Source organism: Choloepus didactylus, chromosome 3, assembly GCF_015220235.1.
Source record: "Choloepus didactylus isolate mChoDid1 chromosome 3, mChoDid1.pri, whole genome shotgun sequence".
Classification (NCBI taxonomy): domain Eukaryota; kingdom Metazoa; phylum Chordata; class Mammalia; order Pilosa; family Megalonychidae; genus Choloepus; species Choloepus didactylus.
Genome location: NC_051309.1, coordinates 27,861,121 through 27,878,689, shown reverse-complemented (window position 1 = coordinate 27,878,689; position 17,569 = coordinate 27,861,121). Strand labels below are relative to the sequence as shown.

At 37.0% G+C, this 17,569-nt stretch overlaps 1 protein-coding gene across 1 annotated transcript in view; it reads right to left on the bottom strand.

The window, feature by feature from the left end:
* STIM2 (stromal interaction molecule 2) overlaps positions 1 to 17,569 on the bottom strand; it is a 164,754-nt gene that overhangs the window by 102,060 nt on the left and 45,125 nt on the right. The window contains 1 exon segment of the mRNA XM_037829535.1: positions 2,339 to 2,469. Within this exon segment, the coding sequence (XP_037685463.1) occupies positions 2,339 to 2,469 (131 nt within the window).

The window sequence follows — 17,569 nt, the reverse complement described above, 5'->3', positions numbered from 1 at the left end:
TTCACAAAATCTAAAATATTTACTGTTTCTTCACAGGAAAAATCTGCCAACCCCTGATTTAGATGAGTAAGAAGATTAAGGAGATATGGGTCCAGAAGTGCCACTGAACAGTCAGGGATTTTGTTTTAGATACACAAAGTTTAAAGTAAAAGTAAGAAGTCAGGCAGAAAGCAATACATCAGGAATCCAGATTTTCTCAGGGATGGAGAAATCAGGATTTAGCTGAACACAGATGAGCCTTTTCAAGGTAAATTTTTATACAGCAGGTCAAGAACTAATGTTTAGACAATGTCACTGTTGGATAACAATGTAATTAGATACTGTGATAGAGAATTAGATAGCATTAGATGACAATGTAAAAAGCAATGTAATTTAGTATTATATAAACTAAAAGAACATTTCAAAAGAACAACTACAATGAAGAGGCTGAGGGGGCCTCAAAACTGACCCAGGAATTTTGTTGGAATGAGACCACAGCCAAATAAAGAAAACAGCTTCAATGGAGAAAATCAAGAGGAAAGCAGACTAGGAGGAACATGGAAATACTTAAGAAATAAAGATTGTGAATTCACAGCAATACTAGGTGTAAATAGTTGGGGAGTAGGCTAAGACTTATGGGGTGTTGTAAGAATTGATTAAAATTGAGAGTGATGATGTGAGACACTGAATGTTTACTTTGGACAGAATATATGCTATGTGAAATTAGGGGCCACCTACTTAATAAGTCAAGCCATCAATCTTGAGGCTTGTTCCTATGAAACTTACTGCTGTAAAGAGGAGGCTAAGCCTACCTACAATTATGCCTAAGAGTCACATCAAAGAACCTGTTTTTTTGCTCAGATGTAGCCTTTCTCTCTCTAAGCCCAACTCTGCAAATAAATTCATTACCCTCCCCCTATATGTGCGACATGACTCCCAGGGGTGTGTGTCTCCCTGGCAACATGTGACATGACCCAGAAATGAGCCTGGCCCTGGCATCAAGGGATTGAGAATGCTTTTTTGACCAAAAGGGGGAAAAGAAATATAACATAATAAGGTTTCAGGGGCTAAGAGATTTCAAATAGAGTTGAAAATCCTGGAGGTTACTCTTATGCAAGCGTCAGCTAGATATTGCAAACGGCTATAGTAAGCCAAGCCCAAACCTACAGTACTCCCCCAAATCCTAAAGAATACCCAGGTTCCTATCTGACACTCTACTAAAGTTTCAGTCACTAAATTTATTTTTCAGAAAACTTAAAACCTCCAGATTGTTCCTAGGCCAGATAAGTCCCAAAACCAAGAAGCACCAGTCTCTTCAAGATCAACCAGCTGCATCCCACTCCCACATAATGTCGACACCGCTTTTCAGTATGAACAAGTTAGAGTGGTCATTGTCCAGATATCCCTGAAGATTGAGACAGTGGCCAAATGAGAAGGAGGAGAGTAGCAACAGATAAGATAGGATTTAACAGATGACTATGACTACTGAATCATTATATAGATTTTTTTTTAATAGTCTCTAGTGTATTAAAACAGCTAGAAGGAAATAACTGAAATTGTGGAACTGTAACCCATGCTATACTTTGAAATTTGCTCTATAACCATTTGTTAAACCATACTTTGAAAGTTATCACTTTCCTGTATATATGTTATATTTCACAATAAAAAATGTTTTTAAAAAAAGTGAGTTCAGTAGACTATTAAGCATTGGTGGCCCCCTTGTATTCATGCCCACACAGATTCTGAGATTGGCCAAGTGACTTGCTTTGGCCAATGTGATATTAGCAAGCATCAACAAGCAGAGGCATGCCTAGCACTTGCACATGGGAACTTGTCTTCTTGGTACACTACCACTTGGAAACCAGATGCCATACTGTAACAAAGCTTGAGCTAAACTCCTAAATGATAAGAGGACATATGAAAAGAGACCCTAAAGGATTAGAAGCCATCTTAGCTGTTCAAGCCCCAGTAGAAGTCCCAAATAAATACAACTACCATTAAACTGCCCAGCAGAGACCATCAACCCACAGAATGAGTAGAAATAATGAACTGTGGTTTTAAATCACTAATTTTGAGGTAATTTGTAAAGCAGCAACAGGCAACTGATATAGTCAGAATACTGTATAAATCCAGGAACAGGACACCAAGAATTTTTATAAAACTGGAGAAACTTGTAGACATGAGGGGAAAAAAAACCCACGTAACAGAGAGAGTAAAATTGAAATGTAAAGAGAAAAACTAAAAATGTTGAAGATGAAGGAGCTGACTTGTACAGGGAATAATGGGAAAACTTAAAATTAAAAACTCAGTTATTCTGAGAATCTTAAGAGAATACCAGGGGAAAAGTTCTTTCACCTACTTCATCACTTTCATCTACTTCAATTCCACCGTCTTTGTCATCATCCATTTGTTTATGTATTGTTTGAAGAGCTTCCAGACTAAATCTATCTTCTTCTGTAAAGCATGGTGGACTCAATGACATGCAGGGATCTGAAAGAAAACAATGGGCAATTACTCACTTGCCATACTAAAACACAGGCTATAATTAGAGAATACAATTTTTTAAAAAACAAACAAAATCAAACTTTAGACTAAGTAAAACAGAGGCTTTAAAACGTCTAGCAGAGTATTCATATAAAAAGTATAGTATATGCACACAACTGACTAAAACCAAATAATCCAACTTAAGTAATATTAGGCAACTACAACCAAGACTTTACAACAGTACTAATTTCAGGTTGTCCACATTCTTCCATATCTTTTAACTATTTTCTTATCTAACCCATTATATTTACTAATTATTACTCCCCCCAAAAAAAGAAAAGAAAAACAAATAAATGCTCTCCCCTTACCCCCTAAAAAAAAGAAAAAAAAAAAATCATAGAATACAAGATGCTGTTTTTGCATAATCCAGTTTAATTAAATGTAGGTAGGAAAATATCACAAAGAATACAAGAAAAGGAAATGCAGAATATTCACATGACCTTAAAACAATTTTTTCTTTCATTTTTCTATTTAAGAGAATCCAAGAGGTAATATGGCTTTTTTTTTAATACTAACTTCTTAGGTTCAACCAGGAAAAACGAAAGAAAGAAAAAGACTGAATTTTTTAAATCTTATTCCTGATGTTTTCCTTAATATACATTTATTGGTTAAACCTCTTCCTTTGGAAAAGGTTCTAAAAGAAAGTGTGAATTCTTATAATCAGGCTGTCAAAAACTAACATTTTAGAGAAGATGTGGAGTTTTTCACAGCTTAAAAATCAGAGTGGTAAAAATTACCTCTTGCTGACCCAACTAGTAAACACCTTATATACCAAAAACAAGAAATGCTGCCAAAGCGTCACTCCATCCAATATCTGGCTGGCAGACAAATCCCAGGAACTTATTTCTACCAGGTCACTAATACACTGTCCTTTCTAGAAACACGTGTCATCAGAGCACATGTATTTCTAGAAATAGTATGGCCTTAAAGTTTATTGTAGTTAGGATGTTGGAAGTATTAGCCACAGTTTGGTTATCCTTTAACAATAGTCTAAAAATCTAATGTATCACCTTGGCCCTGTTATAAACTGTCTGTCTTAGTTAACTCATCTCTAAAAGAGACCAGATGCTTACTAAGGTCTACAAGAGCCTAAGAATATCTAATTCTGTGCTTATGAAAAAAACTTGCAAGAAAGAAACCAGTACTTGAGAACTATTAATAATTTTATATTCTAAAAAGCACAGTAATCCTACATTATTTCATGTTCTACTTGTAATCCATAAGATATTTTGGCAATTTAACATTTTTAATAGTTTTAACACAGGATTTCATTCTGGTTTCTTTAGCCTTAGAAGGGAAGGAAAAGGAAAAGAAAAAGAAACGCTATAAAAGTGGAAAACGCAATTATAACTTATGTGTGGCATATGTATATGTGTATATAGAAGTATTTAGAATGATTAAGATCTGCTAAAATGTAAGAACATATACCCATGATGGTCAAATATAATCCCTAAATCATAAAACAAGGATATGTCTACAAGTTCAAATTCATTTGTAATTATTTTGAAAGACACAGAGGAAGAGATAAGCTCTCGGGTTACCATAACAACATACAATAAAAAGAAGATCTGTATACAACATGTAATTGCCTCCAACAGCCCTCTGTTTTTATACACATTTCATCTTACTAATTAACATACAAAGTGAAAATGTTTAACATTGCAACTGAAATATAAGGAAAGGACCAGCATCACTAATTCTGATTAAATAGGCTTTGTTGTTAAACTCTCTAGAAGATTTAACAGTGAGGGCTGTACAAACTTTATAAAACTTTAAGAGAAAATTAGGAGCAATGTATGATCTGGAAAAAAAAAATTCATAAAAAAGTAAAATTGACCATTTCTAACTTAAATTATTTAACAAAACACTATTTTTCAGGACCCACTTCAGGATGTAACTTCTCCATGAAGTTTTTCATAAATACCACTTTCTAGTGATCACTTCTTCTCTAAACTCTATTCTATCTATTCAACAAATATCCATAGAGCATCTACCACGTGCCAGGTACTGGAAATACCACAGTGAACAAAAGAGACAAAAATCCCTTAAGAAACTTACATTCTAGTAGGGGGAACAGACATAAGACACATAAAAGTAAAATATAGAGAGTAGTTAATAGTAGTCTAAGTATTAAGTGAAACAAAAGAGTAAACGGCAGATATGAAATGCCAAGGGATTTGAAATTTTTGGTTATATCTTTATTCTCAAATCATTCTATGTAGGTCCTCACCTAGTCCTGTACTTTAGTAATTTCTAATTGCTTTGTGTATCATTTTGTCCATACAACTAAGCTTATGAGCAGGCAGACACCATGTTCTTACACTTCTCACATGTTCATAACACCCTGGATTTATCTGGGCATATTTTAAGCCTCTAGGCAAATTCTGTTACTTCACACATTAATATAAATCACAAACTTCTAGGCTTCTGTATTGTGCAAGGCAGTGACAGGCATTAGAGATTAAAGAGTTAAGAGTATTCCTGCACTTCAACAAGCTCAGAGTCTAGTAAGGAAGAAGGCAGGCAGACTCTCAAAACATACTGCGTTAGGTGCTAAGAACATTGGGTCATTTATGGGAGCATGGAGGAAGGGCACCTAATCCAGACTGGAAAAGAGAAATCTGTAAAAGTTTTCTAGAGGTTACCTTGGGGAGTTTAAATGATCTGTAGTTGATAAACTTGGGAAGGAGAAAAACGCATGCCTAAAACAAGAAACACCATATTTTCAGTGGCATGAAAAGAACATGGAACATTCAGAGAAATGAAAGTGCTTTAATAAGTCTGGAGTACAAAGAATATATAATAAAAAGATCAGGTAGGAGACTGGTAAGGGGCCAGACCTCTGAAAGTTCTTTTCTCAAAACTAATTATCCTGAAAAGTAAGGAAGCATTTAAGGGATTTCAAGGAGGAGACTAAATACTCAGATTCATTACAGAGAGATAATTCTGGTAACAGTGGAAGATAGGAGAGTTGGAGGCAAGATTGAGAGACACAGCTGTCAGGAAGTGCTACAGTAAACCTGGCAGCACTCCAAGCCATGGAGCCCGGAGATGATGAAGACTGCTCTAGGGTTTGAAGTTTTGCAAAGTTGGAGCAGCAGAAGGAAAGGAAAGACAGGAGTTGAAGACATGGCAAGAGTGGTCTATGCCTCCACATGACTTTTTATTTCCTTTTGGTATAATGAATTATGGCCTAGAAATCTAACTTAGAAAACCTGTAAATTTGGGGCTCTATTACCTGTTCTAATGCCTTTTCATTTCTTTCTCATTTGTTTCCATTCTAGGTTAATTCAGCACAAGTTATTATTTTAACTCAAATTAGCTAGCCTTAATTTCTTTAACAATGTACTACCTGTTATAAAAGATTTGTGCCTAAAGTGAATCAAGTGTAACAGTTTAAAACACAAGTGCTAAAATACCAAAATCATTCTCCTTTGCCAACTTACCTTAGCTACTTAAAATGCCCTAATATGTACTCCACAGTCAGATCATGTTTCTCATCTAAACAGAATTCACTCGTTCATTTAAACATGACATGCAGTGCTTATAATGTGCCAGGTCCTATGCTTGTTGCTGGGCACAGAACAATAGTAACTAAGATGTATTTCTTCCCCTTGGTGTCCTTACCTTGGGTTATATGCAACATGGTATGAGATATCTCTTTAGCATTACACACTAGCATTCTTTTCTTTTCAGCGAAGCAAGAGCAGCACTTTCCACTGAGGAAAAAGGAACCAGCTGAAACTGAATGAGACCTAGCCAACGTCAGCAATCAAGACCACTTTTAAGATCACCTTGCTTTCCTCTGCACATAGCCAGCCAGGCAAATGCTCTCAGTCCGATTCCACAGAAATAAAGTTAACTGAATTAAAATTATTTCATCTAATAAGAAATACCACTATATTCTAGAAAACAATGCTATTTTAGGTACATAATTTAATTCTTTCTACCCCTAAGTGGGACAGAGACTATCTCCATTTTTCAGATGAGGAAATGAGACTCATGAGAAACTTGCTTAAGATCACATCCCTACAATGTGATGGAACTGGGATTCAAATCAAGTCTTCCTAACTCCAAATCTATGCTTAAGTGTCAGTATAATAAACACAAATGGGAAAGTGCCACTAAGGTCAGAGAAGAACAAAGTACTACTATCTTAGATATGCCAGAACCTGGCTGAGAAGACTCTCCTAACTATACCTGGGTGAAGGCATTCCCTGTTGGGATTAGAGCACCAGGAAGAGTAAATATGCCCATGGAAGCAGATCATGGACACTTCAGGAATGACATTCACAATCTAGAATACATACATGTAGAATGTACTATAACTTTATTTTGCCATAAAATTATTTTTGGTATATTTTAAAAGATGGGTCTGTTTGGTGGGAAGGGGAAGGTTTTCTGTGATGATTAGGTTCATATATCAACTTGGCCAGGTGATGGTGCCCAGTTGTCTGGTCAAGCAAACACTGGCTTCCCTGTCGCTGTGAGGACATTTCGTGGACTTAAATCATCAGTACATTGGTTACATCTATGACTGATTACATCTGCAGTTGGCTAAGGGGAGTGTCTTCCATAATGAGAGCCATTTAATCGAATCAGTTGGAGGCTTTTATGGGGGGAGGTGATAGCTTCAGCAGTCAGAAGAGGGAACTTTCATCTCTACCTCAGCCAGCATCTCCTGGGGAATTCATCGAGGACTCACATCGGAGTGCCAGCTTGCAGCCTGCCCTAAGGAATCTGGACTTGTGCATCCCCATAGTTGCATGAGACACTTTTATAAAATCTCATACTACTTATAGATATCTCCTGTTGGTTCTGTTTCCCTAGAGAACCCTGACTAATATATCCTCCCTCCACTAAGGCTTTCATATTAACAAAGGTGCACGCTAAATTAACTGGGGAATCCAAAAGTTTACTATGAGTTCCTCAGTTACAGTGTCAGGGGACTGCAACTGGCAGTGAGCGAGCAGGAGTCTGAGGATGCTAAAGTATCTACAATGCACAGGCCAGTCCCACACAATAAAGAACTGTCCCCCACAAAATGCCTACAGTATCCCACATTGGGAGGAAGAAAATACTACTAAGAAATGGGTGGAGGAGCAACGGATATAAGTCTGCAAAGACAGCTTTGGCTCAGTCAGTGAAAGGCAAGGAAAAACTGTTAAGAAGTCTAAGAGGGGAGAACCTAAGATGGCTGCTAGGAGAGACAGGGCAAACAAACACCTTCGTGAAAAATACTAGACAGAGGCCAGAAAGTGACCCAGAGCACCAGTTTCAGCGATGCACCAGCTGGACAAGGTCTGCTAAATCCACAGGGACCGTGCTCTTGGTGAAACCGGGAGTCTTGAGTTCTGAAACAAGTGAGTGAACCTCCTGAATGTCTGGCAGCCACGCTGCAGTGTGGGAAAACCGGGCACTGGCGTTTGGAAGTGGACTAGTTCTTTTTAAAAAAAAAACCCAAAAGTGGCTGCAGATACGGCAGCGAGAACCACAGAGTGAAGCACAGCAGGAAAGGGCTGTGCAAACGACTCAGTATCTGGTGTGAAAGACAGCCTTTCGTGCACCCACTGCTAGTTGTCTCAGAGTGAGGAGAGCAGAGGGGAGCCAAAACGGGAAAAAACCAAGCCCCTTGCAGTCATCTTCCTGGCAGGCTGGAAACGCTCCTGCCCAGGGCCGGAGCCACAGCTCAGAGCCACACCAAGGGACCCAGTGTGACAGGAAGTGTTTCCGGCAACACCACACACACGCCACAATATCGGGCGTGAACAATAGCCTTTTGTGCACCCACAGCTAATTGTCCCAGAGCTGGGAAGGCGGAGCTGTGCGAAAAGAGGGAAATTAACATGCCCCATTCAGCCATCTTTACAGCAGGCTGGGAACGCCCCTGCACAGCCCGGCAGCCCAGGGCTTCCCTTGAGGGATGGTGCGCACTTGTGACATAGCACAGCCTTCCCTCAGCAAATGCCCTAGAAGGGCACAGCTGGGAAGAGGAACCCACCCGGAAATCCCAGGGACCCTACGCCAATACCAAGGATTTGTGGGTCAGTGGCAGAGACAACCTGTGGCAAGACTGAAATGAAGGCTTAGACTCTTGCAACAGCCTTAAATCTCCAGGAACACCTGGGAGGTTTGATTATTAAAGCTGCCCTGCCTCCCTAACCATTCAGACACATGCCCCACAGGGCAACAACAACACACCCAAACTTGGTGCACCAATTGGACCCCACAAGAACCAGACCCTCACACACCACAAAGACAAAGTTGGGGAGAACTGACTTGAGGGAAATAGGTGACTCGCAGACGCCATCTGCTGGTTAGTTAGAGAAAGTGTATGCCACCAAGCTGTAGATCTGACAAATTAGAGATTGGTGTCTGAATAATCCTTCATGTCCTAAAAGAACTCTAACAAGTAAAGCAAATGCCAAGAGCCCAAAAACAACAGAAAATTTTAAATCATATGAAAAAAATAGACAATATGGATAACCCAAACCCAAACACCCAAATCAAAAGATCAGAAGACACACAGTATCTGACGCAATTAATCAAAGAACTGAAGACAAACAATGAGAGCATGGCACAGGATATAAAGAACATGAAGAAGACCCTAGAAGAACATAAAGAAGAAATTGCAAGAGTAAATAAAAAAATAGAAGATCTTATGGAAATAAAAGAAACTGCTGACCAAATTAAAAAGATTCTGGATACTCATAGTACAAGACTAGAGGAAGCTGAACAATGACTCAGTGACCTCGAGAACCACAGAACAGAAAATGAAAGAATGGGGAAAAAACTCAAAAATATCAAAATGGATCTCAGGGATACAATAGATAAAATAAAACGCCCAAATTTAAGACTCATTGGTGTTCCAGAAGGGGAAGAGGAGGAAAAGGTCTAGAAAGAGTATTCTAAGAAATTGTTGGGGAAATCTTCCCAAACCTTCTACACAATATAAATACACAAAGCATAAATACCCAGCGAACTCCAAATAGAATAAATCCAAATAAACCCACTCCAAGACCTATTCTGATCAGACTGTCAAATATTGAAGAGAAGGAGCAAGTTCTGAAAGCAGCGAGAGAAAAGCAATTCACCACATACAAAGGAAACAACAAGACTAAGTAGTGACTACTGAGCGGCCATCATGGAGGCAAGAAAGCAGTGGCACGACATATTTAAAATTCTGAGAGAGAAAAATTCCAACCAAGAACACTTTATCCAGCAAAACTCTCCTTCAAATTTGAGGGAGGGCTTAAATTTTTCACACACAAACAAATGCTGAGAGATTTTGCTAATAAAAGACCTGCCCTACTTCAGATACTAAAGGGAGCCCTACCAACAGAGAAACAAAGGAAGGAGAGGGAGATATAGAGAAATTTAACAGACATATACAGAACATTACATCCCAAATCACCAGGATACACATTCTTCTCTAGTGATCACGGAACTTTCTCCAGAAGAGACCACAGGCTGGGACATAAAACAAGCCTCAATAAATTTTTTAAAAAACTGAATTTATTCAAAGTACATTCTCTGACCACAATGGAATACAAATAGAAGCCAATAATCATCAGAGACTTGGAAAATTCACAAACACCTGGAGGTTAAAAATGAGGGGGAGATTAAAACATTCCCAGATAATCAAAAGCTGAGGGACTTCATCACCAGTAGATCAGTCCTATAAGAAATGCTAAAGGGAACTGTGCAGGCTGAAAGGAAGGGACACTAAACAATTGACTGAAACCACATGAAGAAATAAAGATTTCCAGTAAAGATTGCATGGTAAATATAAATACCAATACTACTGTATTTTTGATTTGTAACTCCACTATTTACTTCCTACAGGATCCAAAATACATAAAGTGTAATGATAAATCAGTGGTTTTGGACTCAATGTAAAATATGTAATTTTTGACAAGAACCACATAAGGGTGGGGGAATGGAGGAGTATAGGAACATAGTTTATGTGTCCTATTGAAGTTAAGTTGGTATCAAAGAAAACAAGATTATTATAGACTTAAGATGTTAAATTTAAGCCCCATGGTAAACACAAAGAAAGTGTCAGAGAATACTATCATAGAGACGAAAAGTAGAGTATGGGTTACAAGAAATGGGGGAAGGGGCAATGGGGAGTTAATAAGAAATGATTGTAGGGTTTCTGTTTGGGGTGAAGGAAAATTTCTAGTAATGGATGGTGGGAAGGTGATGGCATTGCAACATTGTGAATGTGATTAATCTCTCTAAATGGAATGCTTGGGAGGGGTTGGAATGGGAAGATTTATGCTGTATATATGTTTTCACAATTGAAAAAAAGACAGTCTAAATAGATAATGACGGATTAAATGCCATAGATAATCCTGGATGAGGTCTAAGAATAGAGGAGAAAAGGCTCAAAAGGACACAACTGGAACATAAGAAAAAAAAATGAAATATAGAATGTAAGCTTTATATCAATGCTAAATTTCTTAAACTTCTTAACTACACTTAATGTGATTACAGATATGAATGTTCTTGTTCACAGGAAATGTATATGTAAATTACATTATTTGTTCAGGGATGTGTGCAACTTGCTCTCACATGTTCAGAAGACAGAGCAATAGTTGACGGATGATAGGGAGGGAAGGAGGGAGGGAGAGAAAGAAAGAAATGGTAAAGTGACAAAATATTAAAGTTGGTAGATCAGGGTATTGGTGGAGGGGGGTTGGGGTATGCTGGAGTTCTGTGTATAGGGTTTGTATTATTTTTGCAACTGTTATTGTAAGTTTGAATTTATTTCAAAATAAAAATTTTTAAAAAAAAGAAGTCTAAGAGAAGTCACTGGTATTTTGTTAAGTAGGAGTGGGGCATGATAAAAGATGTAACAAACAAAAATTTAAAGTTACAACTTATATTCTGTGTAGTGCTTTCAAGGTTAAAGAATGCTTTCCAATATAGGAAATATTTTTAATCTAGAGAAGAAACTATAGTCTTGGACTACACGTTTGCTACCAAAAACATGCCCACTGCCAACTGTCCAGGCAGAAAGTGAGACAATATAAACTATAGTCACAGAATTAGGGATAGAAAGAAGAGGTCATACTGAAGAGACAACTGAGTATAGTGTGAGAAAGGAGACATATATGACAGACATTTCAGGCCTAAAAGTCTTAAATAAAACAAAGGTGTATTTTCCCTTTCATTTCCATTTGACTGAGAGCCAGACCAAGCAACATGGAGTTACAAAATGCATCAAACATGATTTCATTAAGCCCTTTCATTATTCCCCTGGAGGAATAAATATTTATGCCATATTTTACATTTTGTCGTCTACATCAATTGAAGTATGTAGGGAATACAGTTCGGAAACCTGAGAAAATAAGAGCTTAAGAAAAAAATGAAGCTGAAAAAAGTAAATCCAGTCACCTATAGAGCTAGTTTCCTCCTATAATATCTTTTAAGTCAGCAAATTTCATGCAGAAAAGAATAACCAAGAAGGGGAGCCAGCTGACTCAATCACAAACCAATAGCTATAGCCCACTAACAATCTGCAGCACTAGATACTGCCAATAACTGGGCTTATTATACTGGCAAAGATTCTCATGATTAGGATTTTCTTAATTACTACCAGGAAGAGATATTGTTAAGATAAACAAAATTTGTATTTAGTTCATCCACTAATAGCTCAAGCATTAATCAAATCAAATACTTCAATCTGAACATTTTTAGAATAAATTATCTCTAAAATCTTGAGAAACATTCTTTGGTGTCATTTTTCAACATACCAAAAAAAGACATGATTCAAACTCAAAAAAAAAAAAAGTGAATAATGTCCTCCTTCTCTTCTGATATCCTCTCTAGAGCAATGTCTTATTTCCTTCATTTGCCCAGTGTCTAGCATACCACAAACACCTAACACATAGTTGGTGATTAATGGATTTTTTTCAAAAAAAAAAAAAAAAAGTACCTAATAAATAAATAATACAGGCTGCTGATGCTGATACTTTTTTAGAAGTGAACTTCAATCCATTACCTATTACAGTACCTGATATATAGGAGGTATTCAAATTACATACTGAATAAATGAATCTGAGCTCTTAATGTTATTACTGGAAGCTAACATTTATTGAGACCTTAATTCATGCCAGAACACCAAATGAAAGGGAAGGTAAAGTTGTAACTAGATGGGTATACACAAAAATGCAGGTTGATGAGTCTAGGATCTCTCATTTCTGCTCTAACCTTTGAAAAGTTCAATAGTTAAGGGAGATAGACCTTACCAAGAGAGGGCTGAGAAACCACTGCAGATGTATCTAATTATGGCTTAAATATTATACTGAGCAGAAAATAAATGGACTTTTGCTTTAAACTCTTCTGACTGATGACTGCCTCTTGGACCTCTGAATCTTTTTAATCACTGATTTTGTATAAAAAGTACTTCTTAATTAATCTGGACCTAGCAAAACAAAAGATGTTTCCCTGATCTATAGCTAAGAATTCCACTAAATGATGGCTAAGTCACTTACACTATCTTCTGAATGTAGTATAAAAGTGTAGTATAAATAGACAATCAGATACAAATTTGATTCTTAGGTCCCTTCCCACATTCTGGGACATTTTTAGATTTACCTATCTTCTGATTATTTCATTCCCATTTATCCCTTTCCCCACCAAAGCATCTTGTTCTTGCCACTTAAAATACTCCGTGTAACTATCTGAAAAGAGCTTTACTACTGGAGCCAGAAGATAATGCCACTGCCTCAAAACTATCATAATATGCAATTCGTTTACCAGCACACTCCCCTAACTATATTCATAGTTAACCAATATGTTCTTTCAATGTATGTAAATAAATGAGCAAGAGTATTTACGCAGCTGTATTTATCTCTAAATTCACTGACAGCTACGTAAATGTTCCCAATTTTGTTTTATACTGTAAGCTCTGCAAAGCAATAACATACCCGCTTATGACTTTGTACCATCTGCTATATGTGGGAAAATACCGCTGACTAGGTGCAAAAGGAAAAGAAAGTAAACAGGTGCAGGCATACATTTACTGTATTGACTCTTTGTTTCACAGATGCTATAAAAACTTTAATGAAAAAATGTTTTTAACAAAGAAAGACGGATTTCGGTACACACACTCATAGAATCAAGAAGAAATTTCCAGTTTCTCCCCAAAGATCAGAAAAGTCTTAATGACTTTTAAGTGAAAGCAATGTGACCAAAATTGAGATTAGTATTCCAAGAAGCCCCTTCAGACAGACTGTAGTCTCAGGCTACATATTAATATGTGAATGTATTGCATGCACAGAATAGGGGGATAGCTTTGATTATTTTTATTTATTCTGTATTGTTTTGGGGTGTAGAATATGATAATTCAAAGTTACAACCAAAACAAAAGCTACAGTGAACCAAGATTATTAATACTATCCTACCCATATTAACAGCAGGGAAAAAAAGAGAATGTTGTTATTGTCTGTTCTCTGTATGTCAAGCATTGATCCATGAGCTTTACATTGACTGTTTCCTTTTCTCTCAGTGCAAGAAGTTAACAACCATCATGTAAGATAAAATTAGTATCCCAAATTTATAGATGAGAAAGGTGGAGCAATCTGAAGGAGGAAAAAAGAACTTTAATTTTCAACTCATTCTCACACTGCCACTTACCTTATAACCTCGGGATGTTATTTAACTTCCCTGTGCCTTAATTTCCTCATATGTAAAATAAGAATAATAGCAACCTTGCAAGGTTGTCATGAGAATTAAATGAGATCTCTACATTTAAAACATCTAACAGTGTGTGCACGTATTAGGTACTCAATAAATGGTACTCAATGGATACCTGTTACCATTGTCCAAAGAGGTAAGTGTCCATAGTAATTAGCTAATTAATGGCACTGTGGGAATGCAATGCTAAGTCTCCTGAAATATGTCCAGTCTTTCTATTATATTATGCTATCTGATCAAAAATACTACTTTTGTTTAAATTAGACTTAACTCTAAATATCTTTTGGCTGATCCCAAAACCAAATACATAGTAAAACACAAAGAAAGAAGAGAAAGAGAGAAGAGAGCATTTGAAGTATATAATCTCGAAAGATTACTATTTTGAAAAAGAAAACACTCATTCAGATGTAAGTTTTGCTATGTGCTTCTTGGATTTTGTTTGTTCACACAATTACTTTAGAAAGTTCTTAACATTTCTAAGTGAAAAGAAATTCACATTTCCAACTGGGAAGAGTCCAGTACCCACCAATTTGATCTCACAGATATTCGTAATACCCCTTCCTGGTACTGTTGTTGCATAATAACAGCAGGAAAACTCACAAAGCTACAGCTATAATTATGATGGAAGAGAGGAGAGCCTGGCGTATGTTGTGATATGCTGGTGGACACAGCAGGGAAATGAGACCACAGCCAGAGACATGATGATCAGTAATATTGGAAAATCAAGTATTTCTAGCCGTGGACTGCCTATCCTATGTAAAAAGAAATAGCCAAACAATCTCTTTTCTTAATAACCTTCAAAAACATGCAGTCACTGTTTTGTTTTGTTTTGTTTTGTTTGGAGTGGAGGAGCCTCATAAAACTCTTCTATATTAAACTTTTACAAATTCCACTTCTAGCACACAGGGCTCTACAGTCCCAATGCTTACTGAAATCCTTACTGGTAATTAAAACATCAAAGCAGAAAATATTAAAATGGAGTCTCTGAATCTTAAATAATACCTCAAATTTTTTAAAATAGCCTCTTTAAGACATCTAATAACTGCAAAGAGGTACTAAACACATCAGTACTTGATAGCATCCTGCAAAAGTCTTCATGCAAAAAGGTGAAACAAGCAAAGTTTCTGTGCAGTTTTTGAGAGACCTGACACCTAACTCAAGATCATCAACTTCCTTCTTAGACATAGTCTTTTCTACCTATCCCTGAAGATAACTCTGTGAATAATGAAATGATTTAATCAATTTACCAATACATATGCACACAAGTTAATACTGCCTCGCCTACTGAAAGAATTCGTCTTAGGAAAGCATACACACTCCAACAACTTGGTCACTATCTAAAACTCATGGCACTCATTAATTATTCAAAAGAATTATCCCAAAGTTTTCATATTGGTTTTCTGCATATTCTTAATAATAGTATAATTTCTTCCTAAAAATGCACAGAACTTTGGAAACTTCTGGGGCAATCAATCTGTGGAGTATCATTTCTGGTATACAACAAATTATCATGTTCTAATAAAGAGAAAGATTTTCTTATGTGGTCCATAAACTCTAAAACAAATTCCAATTTATTAGTCCCTTATTTTATATTCTTTGGAATATATCATTAATACTTTAAATTTTTAAAAATAATTGTGAGCCAAGAAATGACTCCATGATAATGCAAGTTCCTAAAGGGACAATATTAGAAATAATAAGAAGTATTAAAACTGGCCTAAAGAAAACAAATGAACCAGTTATTTAAAAGTTAAATGTAAATATAAATTTTCATTAACTATAAATCAACTTTATTTGGTATAAGTTTTCCAAAACATCATTTTCCCCACTTGACCTGAAACCAAGGCAAATTATTGGTTTTATTACAGTTTTATTCAGTACTATATCCACATCACTTAGACCACCATCACCTGACTTACAAAAAGCACTCAATAAGATTTATTGAATGAATGAATCAAAATAGATATTTAAGATTTATATTTATATTTGCCTGGCTTAATCATAGAATGTTTTGTTTTGCTTTAAATGGAATTAATAAAATACAGCCAAGCTTTCAAATGTGATAAAGTACACTTCAAAAGACAACAATTACATACTTCTAATTGCTCAGGCCAAAACTCTGGGGTCATTCTTACTACTCTTCTCACACACACACCCCATAATGAACCATCAAGAAATCTACTGGTTCTACCTGCAAAACATTATCCAGACTCGGCCCCACTCAGTCCCATCATGTCCTGCCTGGATGACTGGTCCTCGCCCTTTGATATCCTCTCTCCCCTCCTTTCACAGCTAAAATCCCTGGCATACACCCTCCACTCCCTTTTCCTTCTCTCACTTTATCATTCTCAGTTAGCAAAGTCATAACCTTGATTAAATCTAATTCTCCACCTACTCTGCACTCACACCCACACAGCTAAACATGGCTGGAGAAACACACACAATCAGACTGACAAGCGATGCTTTAAATTCATGAGCACAGACCTCAATGGCACCCGTAACGCCGGGCAATCACATGAAAACTTTCGGTTTATTTGCTCTCCCACTGTTTCACACCTTCTTGCTCCTCAACCCACAACGCCTCCTCCACATCCTCACTCTCAGCAATGATTTTGCTTCCTACACTTGCCTGAAAAATAAAATGAAGCAATCAGAAGACTTCCATAGACTCCTATGAACCTTCAAACCACCTTCTAGGGTCTACACCCTCTTGCTTTTTGCCACAGATGGACCAACCCTGCTTCTACATAATGCCAGTACCTACACTTCTGAACGACATCTCATCCCATTTAGCCTCTCTCGGGCATTACTCTGGGAGTCCTCAAGGTTTTGCTCTGCAATGGGTCATTACTATTAGCATATGAACACATTTTGTTCTCCCATCCTTAAAAAGCAAAACTCCTCAACCCCACTTCACTACTACCCTCATTTCTTTGTCCCCCTTTGCAGAAAATACATTACTAACTTAGCATCTCCAATTTCTCTTCTCGTTTCTCTCTTGAAAACCCACTCCGATAAGGCTTTTGTCCTCACCACTCCACCAAAACTGCCCTAGTCAGAATCACCAGTAACTTCTACATTCCTAAATCCAGTGGTCAATCCTCAGCTTTCATCTTACTTACCCTATTAGTAAGCATTTGCCACTGTTGCTCATTCTCTTAAGTTTAGCTTCCAGGACAACACACTATCCTTTTTCTCCTCCTAACTCATTGACCGCTCCTTTTCAGTCTCCTTCTCTTACAAAGGGCAAAGGAAACTTGACGACGACGGTTACGTTCATGATTTTGACTGTGGTAATGGTTTCATGGGTATACACACATCCATATATACATGGGTAAGT